This window comes from Salvia splendens, chromosome 12 (genome assembly GCF_004379255.2).
Source record: "Salvia splendens isolate huo1 chromosome 12, SspV2, whole genome shotgun sequence".
NCBI lineage: Eukaryota > Viridiplantae > Streptophyta > Magnoliopsida > Lamiales > Lamiaceae > Salvia > Salvia splendens.
Window position 1 is genome coordinate 4,195,965 of NC_056043.1, and position 21,271 is coordinate 4,217,235.

Genomic DNA, 21,271 nt, shown 5'->3' on the forward strand with positions numbered 1-21,271 from the left:
TTTTTCGACTAGTTGTGTGTCTGATTTGGACTATGGTCCAAAACATTGTTGTATTGGAGTATTAATTTCATAAAATTTTGATTCACATCGGGTTTGAATTAAAGTTTGGATTTTGCAGTGTATATTGACTTGAGCTGGTTCTGTTCTTGGTGTTTAAATCTTCATATTGTGATTGTGACTGCAATTAGCGTGGTTTGTTTACTTTAAATCTTTGATTGTTGGATATATAATTTGGAATAAAAAATAGTGATAAAAAAAACTAAAATCAGAAAATTATAAATTAAACATTTTAAGTGGACCCAAAATTCCACTATTATACACCATTTATTACACACTTCAATGCTTTCTTAAATGTGCCTTTTAGAAATGAGACTGCTATTGCTGGACGGAGGGAGTATTATTCATGTTGCAGCAGCTGCTCTGTCACTATAAGAAGAGTCAAACCCTCCGTCTTAGTGGATGCATAAAGAGAAAGCTACGAAATTTGGATGTTAAAACCCTTAGTCTTAGTGGATGCATAAAGAGAAAGCTACGAAATTTGGATGTTGAACTTAAATTGGTTGTATGTAGACTGTAGTAGTACTTTATAAATTTGTGTGTGTTCCCTTGTTTTCATGGTTCAAACAAATGATTATAGTTTTGTATAAAAACACTCAAAAGAAGGTAGATTAATTAAGTCCAGTTTGGGCCTAAATCCTCAAACATTGTTTCCTTGTTTTCATCTTAATGGGCCTAAAACTACAACCCAAAATCCTCATATATTCGGAACCATCTTCTTCTTCTTCTCCAAGAAACGAATATAAAGTGCCTTCCCAGCTCTGGCAATTCACACTACTGCATTTCGGGAAGCTCATTTCACAAGTAATTTTGAGGTAATACACGGACGTCCGTGTCTTCATTCAATATTTATTCGGTCAGTTAGTCGTGATTAGTTTTATTCGGACATTTTTTTCTCTGTTTGAAAGCAAGTCGTTTTCATCAGTTTGGCTCGTAGCTGCCGCATTTGATGTAGATCACAGCACTCTGCTTTATATCTACCATAGATATTAATGTTTTTGTGAAAATTTTTCTCTACTTTTTTCTCGGTCGGATTATAATTGTCGACGTTGGATTTCTACGCATATTTAGGGCACTAGCTTCAATTGTTATTATATTTCTTACTCGCATAATCAGACTGATCGTTTAATTAATTCTGCAGTTTGCTCACCAGGATTGGTAATAGTTTGTCGAGAAATCAATGGGTGATAGTCAGTATTCTTTCTCCCTCACCACTTTCAGGTATGCATTAACCGGTTGCACTCATGATTTGGTGGCGTGTTGGTTATAATGTCCTATTCCTCATTTCCATTTGTGCAGCCCTTCAGGAAAACTTGTTCAAATCGAACATGCTCTTACTGCAGTTGGATCTGGGCAAACTTCTTTGGGAATTAAAGGTGAATTCTTCTATCTGCTCCTAGTGTCAGTTTTTTGAACACCGGACATTCTCTGGATAGGCTGCCTGAGTGATGAGTTGGTTTATGCATATGTTGACAAATGACCCAAACTACAACTGCATAAGAGTTTGATTTGTAGTTGTTGAGTATGAATGGGTTACATTCACAAGTGGGCTTCCACAGTTTCTCTTATTGTTTAAGAAAAAGTATTATCATTGTTAAGTTATCGCTGAAGGTTTTTGCTATTACATTATCTGTTCCAAAGAGCTTAACAACAAGCTCTTCGTAAAGTACTATATATCAGAAAAATTACAGTACTGGTGTTTCATTGAAAATACTTTTCCTGCTTCACACAAACAAACACAATAGAGATGTACCAATTTTTCTTTTCCATAGAGTAAGAATGCTCATATGGGGTGTTTGCAGCTTCTAATGGCGTTGTTATTGCAACTGAGAAGAAACTGCCATCGATTTTGGTTGATGAAGCATCAGTAAGTCTCACATACTCTCACTATGGTATTTCAGCATATTTCTTTCCGTTTGACACGTTTTTCTATTTGTAATGCTGACATGGATGCCATATGGTTATTCTGATTGTAATGTTGAAATAGATGCTACTCTGCACTCTCCGCTAGAGTGCCAGAGTGTCTTTAAGGTCCACGTTTTGATAAACTGAAGTGTTTATGCATAAACAGCTAGCATTAGTATTAATATATACTGACCGTAGGGTGTGGTTTTTTGTTTTGCCTGAGTGATCCGAATCTGACTAGTTCATGAAAAACCTCAACTTCTGTACTCTCTCTCTCTCACACACACACACACACCCCTTGCTTTTGTGATATTGTGCATTGCATTCTGAGGTGTGTGTACTCAATAAAAAAATTATTTTTGACAAGTTTGCGTTAATTATTATTTTTCCATTGCATACAAAATTCTGTATGGTTCTTAATGCTTCATATATTAACTTAATCATGGAATTTGCAACCAGTTAGCTGTTTCAAGGGCATTGGTTATTTTTGAACTTGAATTTAAACTTGTATAAATCTGCTAATTGTGTTGGTGGCCCGATGGGTATAAATTGTTTCTGAGGGTTTATCTACTTCTTTCAGGTGCAGAAAATTCAGACTTTGACTCCAAATATTGGAGTTGTATACAGGTTGGTCTTCGTATTGGTATACTCCTGTGAACTTGCTTTATTTTGATGGGACTTGCTGAAATCAAAGCATGACATGCAAAGAGAATGATCATCTGGAGGCCACTAATGATATAATTGTATATTAATGTGCCTGGTTTTGATGTTGGCTACAACTATGTGATTGCTTGTGAGCTGAAAAATAGTGACCCCTATTTGGCATTGGCATTTAATGGTATAAAATAAACACCTAAGAATGATGAAATGTTTGAAATCTTTCATCAAAAGCTATGCTACCCATTTTTTTATAAAAAAATCTCTGCTTTTGTGAATTGATGATTGCTTAACCTTCTCTGATGAGTTATGTTTAATTCAAAACAGCATCTATTGAGTTCTTCTCAACCTTCCAACTTCTTGAGAGTTTTCTGATAGCTTGATAATATATTCTCTTTTGTGCAGTGGCATGGGCCCTGATTCTCGAGTATTGGTTCGAAAAAGTAGAAAACAGGCGGAGCAATATTATCGTCTCTATAAAGTATGTAAATTTATGCCCACTGATATATCTGCTAATCTTTTTTTTTGAAAAAATATTTCTGTTATCAGATAGCAGTATATTTGCACATACATTCTTTTCTCTTTTATAGAAATATCACAATGACACATCATCACATATTGGAGTATGCCTCTGAATATTTCAGCTGAAATTTTTAACCGAAAGCAGTCAATAACGTGTTGCAAGATGGATCTTGCTGTTGCTTATGTTTTTACTGAATTAGCGTTTCTATGCTTGTTCAGGTTTAATAGAAGATCTATGAATTGTGGGAAGTTGTATGAACATGTAGGAAGTCCTGTGGCAGTATTATATGTTAAGTCAGTTTAGATATTTTAAATCAAAGTGCTGGCTGATTTTCCCTTGTAGTCCATTTCACATCTGTAGTAGTAATAAAAGAGAAAGAATGACAAGAGGAAAGGCTAGGGACGTTTACTCTATGAAGCTGCACTTACTTATTGCGGCCTTTTTACTTTTACAAAATTCAGTTATCTGGCACATAATATCCCATAGGTAGTGCTAACTAACTGCTAACTGTACGCATTTATGTAATATCCATTTGTATACTGTATAGAGCATGATTATTTCAATTTATACTGACCCCCAGTCATCTGCCAACATAATTCTAGGAACCAATTCCCGTGACTCAATTGGTGAGGGAAACTGCTACTGTTATGCAGGAATTCACTCAGTCAGGGTATGTATTATTTATTACTCCCTCCGTCCCAGATAATTTGTCCCATTTTTCCATCTTATTCTACAAAAGCAAGGTCCTTTATTTTGGTCCCTTTCATCTGTTGGCTTTGCCTGCCTTTGACCTTGTATGAGTAAACTGCATTTATCATCATAAGGATTAAGGTGTCAATTACATGTATTCCCTTTCTTCATTTCATTATGTATGTTGTTAGTCATTTCATTATGATCACTGCCACTGCCTTTTCTACTTTATTACTGTTCCTTTCAAAGGCTGTTCTTTTTACCAATGGATTGGCTGTTCTTTTTACCAATGGATTGGTCCAGTCATTATATTCTGCAAGTTTATTGTAATATGCATGTTTGGGCTCCCGATACTTAAGGAAGTAGTTCCAGTTAGAACTTATATCTGAGTCTCTGATTTATACTGAGTAGCATTAAGGTAGCCCTCATAAGACCTTTTATCTGTTCAGATTTTTGTTCTGCTTTTAGCGCATAAATCTGTCCGCCAGAGTGTTCTGTCTGGCCCTTTAGCACAGTGGGCATGTGGAAAGACAGAGTAGATGTTCTTTTGGTAGTTGGAAGTGATTTTTGCTCTGCATTTCGTTGTGCAAATCAGGCGTAACATTATAAATTAGAGGTGTAGAAAGTTAACTTAAAGAACTCATCCTCAACAGGGTTACATATATCCACGTTTCCTTAAACCTTATGTTCTCCTCAATTGTTGGGGCTGAAGCTGAACTAAAATTATGTAATGCTTGCTTACAAATACTTATAAAATACTAGCAACTAAATGACAATGACCCTACTAAATTAACTTTCTAAAACCTCTGGCTTTTATGATAGTGGTGTGAGGCCCTTTGGTGTGTCACTTTTGGTTGCTGGATATGACGACAAGGGCCCTCAGCTATATCAGGTATATGAAAACTTTCTTCTATCAAATTTTGAGTTGCATTTTCTGTTCCATTGGTTTTTTAGTTTGATGGCCGGCATTATATTTATCTTGTATTAGAATATTTTCCCCTGAAGAGGAACTTCATTTCGTAGTTTTTCAGTAACACATACTCATATCTTGCTCTTAGTTTGTAGTACACTCCCACTTGCATGATACAAAAATTATGTCAAGAATGAACAACATTTCTGGTTTCACCGTACCTGTTTTTGTTTTTCTCCTGTAGGTCGATCCTTCAGGTTCATACTTCTCTTGGAAAGCTTCAGCCATGGGAAAGAATGTTTCCAATGCAAAGACATTTCTGGAGAAGAGGTGGTTTATTATTAGAGTTTTTTGGTGATGTCAAGACCTTTCTTAAAAGACGAGGATTATGCATGATTGCTCAAACAAATTGATTTAAGTTATGGGAAGAGCTAAATAAAATCTTACATTTCAAAAATCTCTACTTATAATTAATGTCATGAAATAGAGCTCCTTTTAAACCTATTTGAACTTTTATGAGATTAGTTGCTGTTAGTAAAAATAAGATCCTTGCGTAACACCTGCAATGTACTCCATACTGTATTATCACTTCTTTAAGGGTGACATAAAGCTTCATATCTAGACATGTCTAGGCTGACTTAATTTTCTTTCAGTTCCATGATGTTCAACTAGAATTTGCTATACTCCATCTGTTTCACGTTTTGGTAATTTATACTCGTGGAATTCTCTGCAGGTATACTGAGGAGATGGAACTTGACGATGCTGTTCATACAGCGATTCTGACATTGAAGGAGGGGTAAAGCCTTGTTTCTTTAAACTTATTAGCCATTGACTAGAAGCAGGTTTAGTATTAATAAATCATCACCTCCGATTTCCAGATTCGAAGGACAAATTTCTGGCAAAAATATCGAGATTGGCATGATTGGCAACGACAGAATATTCAAGTGAGTGTTGTCTGTCTTTATGAAGCTTGTGGAAATACGCACGCACCAATGTATCTGAGATGGTTTTGGTTTTTTTTGGCAGGGTTTTGAGCCCATCTGAAGTGGAGGATTACTTGCAAGAGGCGGAATAGTCGACTTCTAGCTTCACTCTTCCAACTATTATTATGTGTTGCCTTTTGCTCCTGGCTAGATAACTTCACCTCTCTTTCTCCAGTATTGTATTTCAATCAAAGATTTTAGATTTGTGCCAACTGAAATTTGTATCGACTTCTGATTTCGATTACTTTTTTAGCTCTACTATTTTGCTCCATTTTTAACATTATAACCTTAAAACCTGCATCTGAAGGCTCAATGGCTAGACGACTGTTAATTAATGTGGTGACTACTCATCAAATTAAAAATTGAGTCGTTAAGTTGGACTTAGTGCTCAATCTAATATTTAAAATTTTACTATATGCCCAAATTTAGATAAGTTTAAAATTTTACTATAGCTTCTTTTTAAAATTATTTTTGAGTGGTAACTATTTTAGGTGGAATACACACTACATTGTACTTGATGGAAAAGTAAATTTAACAAGATTTGTTGTTTAGGTACCCAACCAAAAACAGAATCGTGTATGTTTTGGATTTTTATCAACAAGAGTTGTTTACTCTATATCAGTGTCGTATAATATACAGCGTTCAAATTTCGATATTATATTAAAGTTAACAAGCAGCTCTTATAGCTCAGTTGGTTAGAGCACCCGTTTAGTAAGCTCGGTAGCGGAGGTCTGGAGTTCGACTTTCAATATAGCAATTTTTGTTTTTTCCAATTCTCAATTCTATTTTTCAGGGAAGTTTCTACTTTATTTATTTTATGCCCAAGTCTGCTATTTTTTTAGTTGCTCCCAATATGCTGTTTTGGTATCTCAGTTTTTTTGTTGAGCAAATGTAAGTATGTAACCAGTAGTGACTCAACTGACAGCACTGACAGATTATTAGTAATTACTAAGAGCTAAGCTACAAGATAAAGAAAAAGAAAAGAAAGAAACTAATGAATCGATATTTCTCAGGCAACAAATGATAATGTACCAAAATTTAGACCAAAGAAGGTGAAAAAATCTCACAAGACTACCAATAGTCATTGCAAGAACACTTGCCCTCACTGAAATGGTGGAACCGATAAGGATCTCTCAGTATGATTTGCCTCTGTACTACACTGCTCACCAACTTGTAAACAGCATGGCAATCTCCACAGACACGAAGGTTCTTGAAAATCCGAAGAGTGGAGCCTTGTTCCGTGCTAAGCAACCCGTACGCAAGAGCCAGCCTCTCGCTATGTTTCCACAGATTATCCTCCTTCTGTTCCTCATCTGTGTCGTGCAATGCAAAGCTTATGTCAGGGACATAACCAGCTTCTTTGATTTCCTTCTTCAGCTCTAATAATTTAATAGATATCTTCTCTGAATCTGGATGTGACTCAAGTCCTGCACCAAACGTGTTCACTTTGTTCCTCACGTTGAGCCAGCTATAGGCAGGCTTCTTTCTCACATTTTGAGACTCCATTTTCCCCCTCAGTCCCAACACGTCTTGCCATCGCCCTGATGTAGCACACGCATTCGAGTAGAGCACGTACGCAGAGTCGTCAGATGGGTTTGCTGCAAGGAGGTGCTGAGCTGCTTTCTTTCCCAGCTCGAAATGCCCGTGGGTTTTGCTTGCTGCCAACAGTGATCGCCATATGAAGTCATTAGGTGGAACCGGCATCTTTTCTATGAATGCTTCGGCCTCAGCAATCCTTCCTGCTCGTCCGAGGAGATCAACAACACAGACACAGTGCTCTATAGCAGCCGGGACGCCAAAATCAGTGGTCATTGCAGCAAAATACTCAAGACCCTCGTCTACAAGACCGCCATGGCTACACGCAGATAGAAGTGAGACGAAGGTGACATGGTCTGGTTTTTCTCCATGTGTCACCATTTCATGGAAGGTCTCCCTGGCCCTGTGGAAGCATCCATGCCTAGCAAAAGCAGATATCAGTATATTCCATGATAATCTAGACCGCGTTTTTGGCTCTGGAACCAGTTTCAGTAGATCATCAAGCTCTCCACATTTTCCATACATATCCATGACGGCATTTGCAACAAAATGATTGCTATCAAAACCGATTTTGATAGCTAAACAGTGAAGATGCTGGCCATCCTCCAAGATAGCCAAGTTTGCTGAAGCGGAAAGGGATGCAGAAAGACTGAATTGATCAAAATCCACTTCAGCCCTCTGCATGTCGAGGAGAAGTTTCAATGCCTCCTCCCAATGGCCGTGGTGAGCGTTGGCAGCAACCATAGCATTCCAAGTTGCAGGGTTTCTGTTTATTAAAGCACAAAATATGGAACTACTTGAACTAAGATCACCACAGTTGGCATACATTGAGATCAGTGAGTTTCTTACATACACATCAGACTCAAATCCAGCAGATAATATATGTGCGTGCATGGGCATTCCGTGCTTCAGAAGGTTGCTCGGGTCACAACAAGATCCAAGAACATTGATCAGGTGATAGGACCAGCGGCTGGAAGGTTTACAGCCGCCGAGGAAGTGGGAAGGCAGTTAGTGGAAGTGAGAAGATCAAGGAAGCAGATCATAAGGGACAGTCAGCTGGAAGTGAGAAAATCATGGCTGCGAAGGAGTAAAGGAAGCAAATCATGGGATTCCTAAATCAAGGCTGCAAAGGAGTAAATGGAGCAAATCATGGGATTCCTAATTTTATGCATTCTAGTATTTATTTTACAGTATAAATAAATGTAAGCTAGGGAGTCCAAGATATCTTGGAGAGATCATTTGTATTGGACGACTTGGTCGTAGGCCTCTGCGGAGGATTGATATTTCTTTACATTCCATTCAATCAAGTGATCGTTCCTCTCTATTCTGCATTTACAAATTATTAAGTGTGATTGGAGAGCATATCCCGTGCTCTCTGCCTCTCTTCCGCCCTTCACTCCTAACAATTGGTGCGGTGAACGATGGTTAGCTCTCGATCGGACACGCGGCTGGAAGAATTGGAGAAGGCTGCGGAAAATCTGGAACAGGGCAGGCTCTTGTTGGACGCGGCGGTGACTGAACTGAATGCCCAATTCCGCCGCACCGACGACCAAGTAATGGAGGTACGTTCTAATCTGAACGCCATGCGCGAGGAGATGCGTGCGGGGTTCGCTTCACTCAAGCTGAAGGATAAGTCCGGACCGGAGGACGAGGCCACCTCAGCGAATCGGGGGTCAAAGTCGACAGCTGCGGGTGGTGTATCGACGTCACCCATGCCTACCTTTGACGGCTCAGAGGCCCTCGCGTGGCTGGCAAGAGCAGAGCAGTTTTTTCTGATCTCGGAAACCCTTCCCGAGCACCGGGTTGGCGTCGCCATGGTAGCTCTGGCAGGCGCTGCCCTCCCGTGGTACCAGTTGTTACGACAACGAGTCCCGGATCTGACGTGGGCTCGATTTGCAAGGGAATTGATGAAACGTTTTGGAGGCAATGGAGCTTTGAATGAATATGAAGCATTCGCCGCAGTCCGTCACACCGGCTCCCTAACGGACTTCGTGGCTGCTTTCGAGGCGCGACTCGCACAGGTTCCAGATATCTCGTGTCATCAATACCTGGGATTTTTTATGGCGGCACTTCGCCCTGAGGTCCGCCTACAAATGAAGGCCGCCAAAATCACTACGTATGAGGATGCGGTCGAATTGGCGTTGGACATTGACATGATGGCATCCGCCCAGCCCCCGCGATCAGCGCCCACCCAATCATCCACCCAGCCACAAACATATGCAAACCAGCCAGCTCGCTCTTTCTCAAAGGGGTACTCCCAATCCCCCTCTCACTCCTCTGGCTCGTCAAGACCCCTATCCAAACGCTTCCGGAACGTGTCTCCAGAGGAGTATAGGCGGCACATAGCAGCAGGGACCTGTGTCAAGTGCGGCCTGAAGTTCGGGCCGACTCATAGATGCCCCCCCAAGACGCTCAACGTCCTGATCTGCGAGGAGGAAGAAGGATCAGCCGCTGATTCAGATCCCGAGGAGTCAGAACTTGTGGACAACAACGTGGAGCCGCAGCTCTCCGTCCTATCCCTGAATGGGCTGGACACGACCAATACAATGAAATTATTTGGGGAAATCGACTCACAACAGGTCAAGGTGATGGTGGATAGCGGCGCTAACTACTGTTTCATTTCAGAACAGTGTGCCCAGCGGCTCCAGCTGCCGATTACTCCCACATCGCCCTACTCGGTGGTGTTGGGCGACGGGACCACACGACGAGCAGCAGGGCTCTGCAGGGGCGTGCTTCTTACATTAGAGAAGGAGAAGTTTGTGGTCTCATGCTATGTCTTTCCCCTCCGGAACATCGACGTAATTTTGGGGGTATCGTGGCTCGCTTCTCTCGGATACGTCTGGGCAAATTGGCAGCACTCTTCCATGGATTTTTCAGTCGACGGCCGGCACGTTTCGCTCAAAGGCGATCCAACTCTAATGCGGCGGGCCTGCTCCTCCCAGGACCTCCGCTGCCTCGAGGAAGGTGACTGCTGCTGGGTCCTCCACTCGGTACAGAAAGAGGTCGTGGCGGAACCTTTCGGGATCAGCTCGTCCCTGTCCCAGGCAGCCCATTCGCAACTGCTGAAACTGATAGAGGAGTTCCCTTCGATCACACGGGAGGCCACGGGTTTACCCCCCCGCCGCCGCACTGACCATCGCATACCTCTGCGACCAGGTACTGACCCCGTCTCTGTCCGCCCATATCGGTATAATCATTTACAGAAAGATGAAATGGAGAAGCTCGTCGCCGAGATGTTGACTTCCGGGGTGATTCAGCCAAGTACTAGCCCTTTTTCTAGCCCGGTACTCCTTGTGCGTAAGAAGGATGGCTCTTGGAGATTTTGCGTCGATTACAGGGAACTGAACAAGCGGACCATTCCCGACAAATATCCTATTCCAGTGATACAGGAATTACTTGACGAACTACATGGGGCCAAGTGGTTCAGCAAGATCGACCTGAAAGCCGGCTATCACCAAATCCGGGTAGCCCCTAACGACGTGCCCAAGACGGCGTTTCGCACACATTCCGGTCATTATGAGTTCCTGGTTATGCCGTTCGGCCTCACCAACGCCCCGGCAACATTCCAGAGCTTGATGAACGACATCTTCAGGCCGGCGCTACGCAAGTTCGTTTTGGTTTTCTTTGACGACATCCTCGTCTATAGCACGACCTGGGCAGATCATATGCGCCACCTTCGACGTGTTTTTGAAGCCTTGCACGCTCACGCCCTCGTCGTCAACTCCAAAAAGTGTCTTCTTGGGCGGGACAGCGTCGAGTATCTTGGGCATATCGTGTCCCTTGAGGGTGTTAAAATGGACCCCGCCAAGATCTCGGCGGTCCTCCGCTGGCCGACTCCGACTTCTTTAAAGAGTGTTCGCGGATTTCTCGGCTTAACAGGGTATTATCGCCGTTTTATCCGCGACTACGGCAAGATCGCAGCCCCCCTTACGGAGCTCTTAAAGAAACCACCGACACCCCACGCCAAAGCCGCTTGGATCTGGCCAACGGCGGCAGCCTCCGCTTTCGACGCTCTTAAAAAAGCACTGACTTCCGCACCTTTACTCCGGATGCCAGATTTCACGAAGGAATTTGTGATTGAATGTGACGCCTCGGGCCGAGGCCTAGGGGCGGTATTAATGCAGGAACGTCAACCGGTGGCCTACTTCAGCAAAACCTTGTCCCCTAGGAGTTTAGCAAAATCAGCCTATGAGAAGGAGCTCATGGCCCTCGTCCTCGCGATCCACCATTGGCGCCCCTATTTGTTGGGCCGCCGCTTCATCATTCACACGGATCAGCGCAGTCTGCGTCAACTGTTAGCTCATCCACTAGCAACTCCAGCGCAACAAAATTGGGCGGCCAAGTTATTGGGTTACGATTTCACTATCGTATACAAGGAAGGAAAGCTGAATAGGGCGGCCGACGCCCTCTCCCGTCGAGATGAGGACGTGCTGGAACTCTCCGCCATCTCAACTCCGTCATGGCCGGAATGGTCAACGATTCAGGCAACTTTGTCCTCGGACCCGGCCCTATCAAAAATCAAATCTGCACTGGAGGCCGGACAGCCAACCTCCCCTCATTACGAGCTGGTGCACGGCACTCTGTTTTACAAAGGGAGGATTGTGGTCCCCCCCCATTCCCCATGGATACCGAGGCTGCTGGCAGAGTTCCATATCACGCCTACCGGTGGACATTCTGGCGCCTACCGAACATACCGCAGGGTTGCTTCAAACGTTTTTTGGCCTGGAATGATGAAGCAAGTCACAAATTTCGTCGCGGCTTGTGCAACGTGTCAGAGGCATAAAACCGAAACAAAGTCTCCCGCCGGTCTCTTGCAGCCCCTACCAATTCCGGACCGTATTTGGGAGGATATTAGCATGGACTTCGTTTCCGGTCTACCGAAGGCAGGGGGGTTTGACTGCATTTTTGTCGTCATTGACCGCCTTTCCAAGTATGGTCATTTCATAGGCCTTCGACACCCATTCACAGCCCGGCAGGTGGCGGAGCTGTTCACGCACGAGGTGGTTCGTCTTCATGGCGTTCCAAGGTCAATCGTGTCTGATCGTGACCCTATTTTCCTCAGCTCATTTTGGAAGGAATTGTTTCGGGCCACGGGAACAACATTGAAGATGAGTTCCGCCTATCACCCCGAAACAGATGGGCAGACGGAGGTTTTGAACCGGTGTTTGCAGACGTACCTGCGTTGTTTTTCATCTGACCGACCGAAGCAGTGGAATAAGTGGCTAGCATGGGCAGAGTACTGTTATAACACCAGCACCCATTCGGCTTCGGGCATGACTCCTTTCGAGGTGGTCTATGGTCGAGCTCCGCCCACCTTGCATACCTTCCTCCCGGGGGAGATTCGAGCCCAAGCCGTCATAGACACTCTTCGCTCTCGCGACGAGGTGTTGGAACTGCTACGCCATCATCTCCGGCGAGCTCAAGACCGTATGACAGCTTCAGCAAACAAGCGGCGACGGGATGTCGAGTTCAGCGTGGGTGACATGGTCTATTTGAGGTTCCGCCCCCATCGCCAGTCCACCCTCTTCACGGCCCGAAACAGGAAGTTAGCTCCGCGTTTTTTCGGGCCCTTTCGGGTCGAGGCTCGCATTGGCGCGACAGCTTATCGTTTGCAGCTTCCCGCTTCGTCCCGCATCCACCCGGTATTCCACGTTTCCCTTCTCAAACGGGCCATCGGGGATGCACCGGTGGAGGCCACGCTGCCGGACGGGCTCGTCAGCGCTGACCCTCCAATTCTACCCGAGAAGGTGTTGTCAAGGCGTACTGATCTGCGGGAGGGCGAAACAGTTGACCAAGTCCTCATCAAATGGGACGGGTTGGAGGAAGATGAAGCTACTTGGATGGATGTGGCAGATGTCAAGGGTCAATTTCCATTCTTCAGCCTTGCGGACAAGGCTGTTTCGACGACCGGGGCAGTTGATAGGACCAGCGGCTGGAAGGTTTACAGCCGCCGAGGAAGTGGGAAGGCAGTTAGTGGAAGTGAGAAGATCAAGGAAGCAGATCATAAGGGACAGTCAGCTGGAAGTGAGAAAATCATGGCTGCGAAGGAGTAAAGGAAGCAAATCATGGGATTCCTAAATCAAGGCTGCAAAGGAGTAAATGGAGCAAATCATGGGATTCCTAATTTTATGCATTCTAGTATTTATTTTACAGTATAAATAAATGTAAGCTAGGGAGTCCAAGATATCTTGGAGAGATCATTTGTATTGGACGACTTGGTCGTAGGCCTCTGCGGAGGATTGATATTTCTTTACATTCCATTCAATCAAGTGATCGTTCCTCTCTATTCTGCATTTACAAATTATTAAGTGTGATTGGAGAGCATATCCCGTGCTCTCTGCCTCTCTTCCGCCCTTCACTCCTAACATCAGGGTTATGTAGTTTGGATCTTCACCACTTCCTCTCATCAACTTATATGCTTTTATAACCTCGTCAACTTGTTTATTCTCTGCGTAACCACCAATCAGTGCATTCCAAGTAACCAATCCTTTCTCCGGCATACAATGAAAAATCTTACTAGCTTCTTGTGTCACGCCACACTTCCCATACATGGTAACTAGTGCATTCCCAACTATCTCATTCTCATGGATCCCAGATGTTACTACAAGTGCGTGCACAATTATCCCTCCAGACAGAAATTCAGCATTTGTACACGCAGACAACGCACTAGCAAAAGTAACGTAATTTGTCATGTTCCCCATGTAGAGAAGTTCTCTCAACACCCTCAAGGCTTCAAGGTTCTTCCCGGCCAAGACATAACCTGACATCATTGAATTCCAAGAGATCAAATCTTTCTGCGGCATACTGTGAAACAACTTCTCAGCTTCTCTCCATTGCCCTGTCTCGAAATACATATTAAGAAGAGTGTTCGATAAGCAGATATCATAGTCCAATCCCAGCTTGAACAGCAAACCATGAATCCCTCTTCCCCAACTCAAGTTATCCACACAATCACACACAGACAACACTGTAGAAAGTGTGCTTTGATCTACTTTCCCTTGATTAAGACGCATTAAGTGGAAGTATCTAACACACTCTTCTGCAAGCCCATTGTGAGCAAATGCCGCGAGTATTGAGTTCCACGATATGGTGTCGAGCTCATCCATGCTGTCGAAGATATAACTGGCAACCTCGACCAGGCTGAAGCCACTAAAAACCGATACAAGAGAATTCGCGACAGAAACATTGGTCTCAAGGCCTGCCTTAGTAACATGACCAAGCACCTGATGAACCAGATTCTCATCATCAAGTGCTCCACAAGAGCTAATAACTGTAGTGAAGGTATTCTGATTGCAACTCATCCCTTCGCGTTTCATCCTCCGGTATAACTCAATCACCTTATAAAACAATCCACCATTTGCACAATTAACCATCAAAGAGGTCCAAGACACCACATTTCTATCAGGAAAATCTTCGAATAGCATCTCCGCATCAGAAACAAATCCATACCCTCCATAGAAATGCAAAAGTGAAGTCGCTATGTACACATCGCTCTCCAAACCCATCTTCAAAACTAAGCTATGCATTTGCCGCCCTTCAAGGAACATATCCCCCGACCTACTAAATGCAGTCAACAAGCTCGGAACGTTATAGCCATTCAGGTCGAATCCTCGGCGACACATCTCAAGAAACAGTCCGCACGCATCTTGATTCCACCCGGCTTTCACAAATCCAGAGATCATGTTGTTCCAAGAAGCTTCGTTTCTTTCAGGCATTATGTCGAACACTTTCTTGGCATAATTGATTTGACCAAGTTTCGAGTACATATTGATCAGTGTGTTGGTGTGAAAGATGCTTAAATGAGTCCATCCCTTGAGGCACACAGCATGCAGTGATTTCCCCACGGCTTCGTTCGTGATCAGCGAAAAGCCTTTCTGGAAAAATCCTGAAATTTCTGAATGGGGATTGCTGATGATGCATTGAACCATGTGGGTGTTGGGATCTTCTCTGCATTTTAGAGATGGATTTGATGAATCTGTGGTTGAGAATTTGAAGGAAGACTCAAACTTGAAAGGTGAGAGCTTCTTCTTGCCGTGCCTAACCAGCATAAAATCGTCGTAGAATGAACTGAAGGAAGAAAACAGGAAGATTCAGTTGGAATTTGTATGTTATTTTAATTTCATATACTAGGAGTCTAGGAGTAGTATAGTACTACTACTATTATTCTGAAAAATAGTTTATTTTGACATTTTGAGTAGAAAAAAAAAAGTAGTTTCATTTTTTAAATTAGATAAAACATCCTCTCATTCTTATTTTATTCCATCATGTTTACTCTTTCTTTATCTTTCCTACTATTTAACACAATTTTTTAATTTTCGTGTCCAAATATTTTGATTCAGCATAATTAGGACGAAGGAAGTATTGGATAATAACTCGAAATTACGACAAAAGAATACTTAAAAATCAAAAGCACATCACCCATAACGATCAACCAACCTTAAAAAAGACAGATTTCTATTAAATGCTTTAATAAATATTGATAGGAGAAAAAAAAATAGTCAGCTAACATAAAACGATCAGCCCCCTAGTTCCCAAAGGAGATTTTATGAAACAATTGAGACATAATAGTAAAATACACAAATTAAAGCGATGAAGTCACCGGGGCACATAGGAGCGCAGCAGGGATGGTTGCACTGAGTCGGGTGGAAGTGGAAGCAGCTGGTTAGTTTCCCGGCCCACAACAAAAACCACATGAAGTCCAGCCCGCTAAAGATCTCACTGAACCGTCTCTTCACCTCCTTCGGATTAGTAGTTTCAGTGCTTGTGCCTTCTTCATCGGACTCCGCCACATTGGTATCATAAGGCAGGAGAACATGCTTGCCATGTTTTCTATCCGGTCCTCTTTAAGGTTCTCACCAGAGTGTAGGATGAGCTGCAGAGCACGAGCATAGAGGAAGAGAGGTTGGAGAAGCAAACAGATACCGTTCCAGACGTTGAGGATTCCAGCAGCGTGGGTGAAACTTAGCCCCCAAACTTCAGTGAGATAGTCTTGCATCTCAAACAAGGCGTACAACACCAATATGGAGTATTCAATGTAAAAAAGCTTTACTAATAATTTACCACATATTCTCACAGCGCTCTTCATACTCAAAAGCCTCTGCACGAATGATTACTGATTAGGATTAGATATTCCATATTTGTGGTGGTTTATTATAAAATAAATAATAAAAAATAAACGCTATTCGCTTCTCTTTCTGATTTCTAATATTGGAGCCTGGAGGCATCACTTTTTATATATATTGGGCATATGCATACCTACCATGAAATTACAGAGTGCACATTGACTTGAGGCAAACCACAATATTTGGAATGTTTTATATTGGTGTGGCCCCCGCCCCCATGTCTATTCTTTTGCAATTAACCAATTACTATCTCAATAACTTTTTAAAACTACTCCAAAAATACAACTCCAAGATGCTTTTAAAACACAGAGGAGTTAATGGGAATTCTATCAAAGTATAACTTACTCCTCCACTATATGAGCAATTGTTCAAAGTATAACTTACTCCTATACTATAACTTACTCCTACACTATACTCCTACACTCCGGCGGAGATGGAGCAATTGTTCAAGGCGTTCTTGTCAATCTCCGAAGATCCGGAGGTTGGCACGAACCAATCCGGCGATCATTATTGGTGGCACATCTGTCGCCGGTACAATGAAAACCGGCCGGCGGGAACAATCGAGCGCAACGAGAGTATGGTGCGCAACGCCATATACAGAGCCAACGAAGAAATCCAAAAGTTCCAGGGATATTACCTCCAGGAAGAGCAGTCGGCGGGGAGCGGCAGAAGCAAGGTCGAGCGCAACGAGAGTATGGTGCGCAACTACAAGCCGTTCAAGTACCTCAACATTTGGCAGGAGACGCGGTCGCATCCGAAGTAAAGGGGAGGCGTAACATCCTCTTCTAGCGGCTCCTCCAAACGGTCAAGGTTGGTATCCCTATCCGACGCCGGCTCCAAAGACGTGGCTAGCCAACTTGCCGGAGCTAACTTGGGTAGCCCCGATGCTGGCCCGAGCGGTTCCCAACATCAACCGCAAGGAAGGAAGAAGGCGGCGGCCAACCGCCGTCGCGTGGAGACTCCATCCGGCGATGCTCCCGAACCCGCTCCCATTCCCGTTTCCTATGCGCCACCTCCACCCCCCACCAACTCGTTGTGGGCGATTTTGGCCCAACTCAATATGGCCGATAGGTCAACTATGACTCTCGCGCAACTTCGATCGCATGAGGCCATGATATTGGGTCTCCAAAAATAATTGGGGGTAGTGCCGCTGGATGAATAGTCTACCACAGGGGTATTTTTAGTCTTTAATTATGTAATTTTAGGAGTTTAATTATGTAATTTGTAGGAGTTTAATTATGTAATTTTTAGGATTTTAATTATGTAATTTTTATTTTTTAGGATTTTAATTATGTAATTTTATTTTATTTGTAATTTGTAATATTATTTTGATTTTTTAATGAATTTTAATATTACGGAAATGTTTTTATTTAAATTGAATAATAGAATAGTGGGACCCTTGTGCTCGTCCTTGCGGAAGAGCACGACTGTGGGTGTTGTGCTCTTGCCTAAGAGCAGGCACAAAAAGTGGGGTTGGGCCCACAACCGTGCTCGTTAGCAAGAGCACGGTTGTGGGTGCTCGTACTCCCTGCTCTTAAGAAAGAGCACAACACCCACATTCATGCTCTTCCGCAAGGACAAGCTCAAGGGTCCCACCATTCTATTATTCAATTTAAATAAAAACATTTCCACAAAATTAAAATGCATTAAAATATCCAGACTGCTATTACAAATTAAAAAAAAAAAATTACATAATTAAAATCCTAAAAATTAAAAAATACATAATTAAGATCCTAAAAATTAAAAATTACATAATTAAATTCATAAAATTAAAAAAACCCACTACTCGTGGCTGAATTTTACCCAAATGTGTTTGATTAGGTCTTCTTGTAGCTCAATGTGGGCTCGGGTATCGCGCATTGTGTTCCTTGTTTCGATCCTCTCGCCCACCGTCGTATGCACACCTCGGCTTCTGGAAGACCTCGTGGTTGAGCTTCCGGCTTCATCCTCGTCGTAAAAGCTAGCCGCCATCGGTCCTTCGTCAGCTATAATCATGTTGTGCAAGATAATACACGTGTACATGATGTCGGTGATATTTTTCACGTACCACAGTCGAGACGGGGCATTCACAATGTTGAATCGGGCTTGAAGGACCCCAAAAGCTCTTTCGACGTCTTTCCGAGCGGACTCTTGACGCTGCTCAAAAAGAACCCGTCTCGGGTCTTGCAGGTTGCTGAGCGTCTTCACGAAAGTCGACCACATTGGGTAGATACCATCGGCGAGATAGTAACCCATGTTGTATGCATTTTCGTTGACGGTGAAGTTGATCGCCGGTGCTACACCATTCAAAACATCATTGAAGAGTGGTGAAAATAGAACACGTTCAAGTTGTTGTTGGATTCGGCAATACCAAAATATACATGCCAAATCCATAGGCGGTAGTCGGCGACCGCTTCAAGGATAAGTGTTGGGCCGCCGCCTTTGTGGCCACTTAAGTGTTGCCTCCTCCAAGCAGTCGGGCAATTCTTCCACTTCTAATGCTGCCAAGCATACCGGAAAAACCATGGACTGTTTCATGAAGACGAAGTAACCGTTGGCAATCATCGGTGGTGGGTGCCCGAAGGAATTCCTCACCGGAAGTTGAATGAACGCCGTCGCAAAAATTTTTAAGGTAAATTATTCCAGTTGATTCACCGACATGCAAATACTCGTTAAAGAGGTCAGCCGTTTGCCTAGTAGCAAGTTGTCGGATGGCACACGTACACTTCTGCAACACCGAGAGACTTTGCCGACCGGTTGCGTCTGTACTTGTTTGAAAGTATTCAACACGGCCGGATAATGTGTTGACAATACGCATAAACAAGCGTTTTGACATGCGAAAACGGCGCCGAAAGTAATCTTCTGGAAACCGCGGCTGGTCGGAAAAATAGTCGGCAACGAGCCTTTCGTTGGCTCCCTCTCGGTCACGATGGATGTAGCGGCGAGTTGATCTAGTTGGTCGAGGAGGAGGGGCGGAGGTATTCGCGGTGACATAAGCTTCATAGGCGGCACGATCATAGTATTCTTGTTCTTCGCGCTCCGCTTCCGCAATGAGATTGGTGAAATCCATTTGAGAGGGTTTGAGTGAGAGAGGAAGATGTAGATAAGTTGTATGAAAAAATATGAATGAGAGATGAATGAGAGGTGATTTGATGCAAAAAATGGATGATAAATGTCTGTATTTATAGATGATTTTGGGAATAAAAAATAAAAAAATCCAGAAAAACGGTAAAAACGGCCATATTTTTGGGAATCTGATTTTTTTTTTTTAATTTTTTGTATTATTTTCGATTTTTTAAAAAAATGAATTTCCAACGGAAATGCCGTTGGCCAATCAGAACGCGCCACGTCAGCTGCTCGCTGGCACAGACGTGTTCGATGCATCGAGCAGCGCCGCGCCAGCGGCAAGAGCGCAGCGGTGCCGCGCCGCTGGCACAGACGGACGGACGCGTGTCCATTCACCGCTGCGGATGCTCTAACAATGCAATAAATACAGTTCCAAGAAAAGAACAAAACAATGCATAAACAGATGAGAACAGAAAAATGCACTACTTATGCAGCATTTAAATGTATCTCATTTGATGATGAATATATTAACTTTACTAGGATACACCTAATCAACGAGCAACTAAGGCACAATCAAGATCATTGCAGAAAGTAGTAACATTTTGAACATTACTCAATGATTAGGAGAATATCTTGTGAACTTCATGAGACAAGAACATTAGCTACAGAGGTTGGCATGGGAACTTACTGGAAGTTTAAAATCATAAATTACTTCTGAATTACTTGGCTTCTAACTAAATCAAGCAGCTCTTGATGCCATTTCCTATACTTTTAGCTCATAGACGACATATCTCGTGCTAGCATCTTTTTGTTCAGTATTGCGTTTTTTAGCTTTTCCATTCTAGCAGAGTACTCATCGAGTTGAGGGTCTTGAGCGAGTGCAATGCTTGGAGCCACCACAGCCTTCCCCTTCCTCTTGGCCGCTTTAGTGTCCATTGGTCGCCTCTCCGACGTCTCCTCCATTGCAGTATCAAGATCGATGGAGGCACCACTCACAGAGTCCTGTCCGGAGGTGGAGACCCAGGCTCTCTTCGGGACACTAGAAGCCTCGGAACCGCTGAAAAGCTTGGGGTTGCTTCCCAGACATCCTCGTACTCGAACATCCTTCCTTTGTGGCCAAAGAAAGCATCCTTCGCCTTTTGGCGAATATCATCCAAATTCTCAACAATTAACCAATCGAAATCGAACTTTGAATAAGCTTAGATCTGAAGAAGAGTGAAAATTCTTAACAAATAAACAATCGAAATTAAACTTTGAATAAGCTTAGATTTGAAGAGTGAAAATTCTCATCGAAATCGAACTTTAAATTAGGATGAGCAAACACCTTTACAGGAATGGTGCTCGAAAGATCTATGAGATCTACGACTTTTGCTCATCGATTCATCTGCACAATAATCCGAAGTCTCAAAATCTCTCAGAGCGGATCCTCTACTCCACAATTCCTACTCCACGCTCACAACAAAATGAACTATTAAACGGAAAAAAGCACCTCGAGGAGAAGAAGACGAGCTCTTGTCATCTTTGAATTTACCCATTCGTTGAAGATAGACTGATTTGCCTCTCAAACGAAACGAAACCTAATCGCCTCTGCTCAAAATCAAATTAGAACTATTAGAAATATAATGCGGAAAATAAAAGATTATTGCGGAAAGTAAAAGACGGGAAGAACTTTAAAGACTACATTGTGAATGACTTCAATTCTATTCTCTCCATGGTTACACAACTATATATAGACTCTAATTCTAGCTAAACATGAAAAATATATTCTAATTATACTAATATCCTTTTTATTTGATTTTTCATAATCTTCATTGATTTCCTTCTTTATTCTTGCCATATCTTC

The 21,271-nt window shown here is 43.0% G+C and overlaps 2 protein-coding genes and 1 long non-coding RNA gene across 3 annotated transcripts; 1 reads left to right on the forward strand and 2 right to left on the reverse strand.

The window, feature by feature from the left end:
• Positions 1-722: 722 nt before the first annotated feature.
• Positions 723-5,983, forward strand: LOC121758034 (proteasome subunit alpha type-2-A). Its single transcript, XM_042153471.1, has 12 exons — positions 723-872; positions 1,199-1,278; positions 1,357-1,433; positions 1,860-1,924; positions 2,543-2,589; positions 3,025-3,100; positions 3,745-3,812; positions 4,655-4,724; positions 4,987-5,072; positions 5,476-5,538; positions 5,621-5,686; positions 5,769-5,983. Exons 2-12 carry the CDS (start codon positions 1,238-1,240, stop codon positions 5,815-5,817), a joined length of 708 nt encoding a protein of 235 aa, XP_042009405.1. The 5' UTR covers positions 723-872; positions 1,199-1,237; the 3' UTR covers positions 5,818-5,983.
• Positions 5,984-6,635: 652 nt separating this feature from the next.
• Positions 6,636-15,369, reverse strand: LOC121756806 (pentatricopeptide repeat-containing protein At3g24000, mitochondrial-like). Its single transcript, XM_042152201.1, has 2 exons — positions 13,628-15,369; positions 6,636-8,231 (listed from the first exon to the last, which is right to left on the reverse strand). The coding sequence occupies exons 1-2, from the start codon at positions 15,307-15,309 to the stop codon at positions 6,797-6,799; spliced, it is 3,117 nt and encodes a 1,038-aa protein (XP_042008135.1). The 5' UTR covers positions 15,310-15,369; the 3' UTR covers positions 6,636-6,796.
• A 4,641-nt stretch (positions 15,370-20,010) lies between these two features.
• LOC121757965 lies at positions 20,011-21,146 on the reverse strand. Its single transcript, XR_006041282.1, has 2 exons — positions 20,753-21,146; positions 20,011-20,633 (listed from the first exon to the last, which is right to left on the reverse strand). It is a non-coding gene; the product is annotated as an uncharacterized LOC121757965 (long non-coding RNA).
• Between the last annotated feature and the right edge of the window lie 125 nt (positions 21,147-21,271).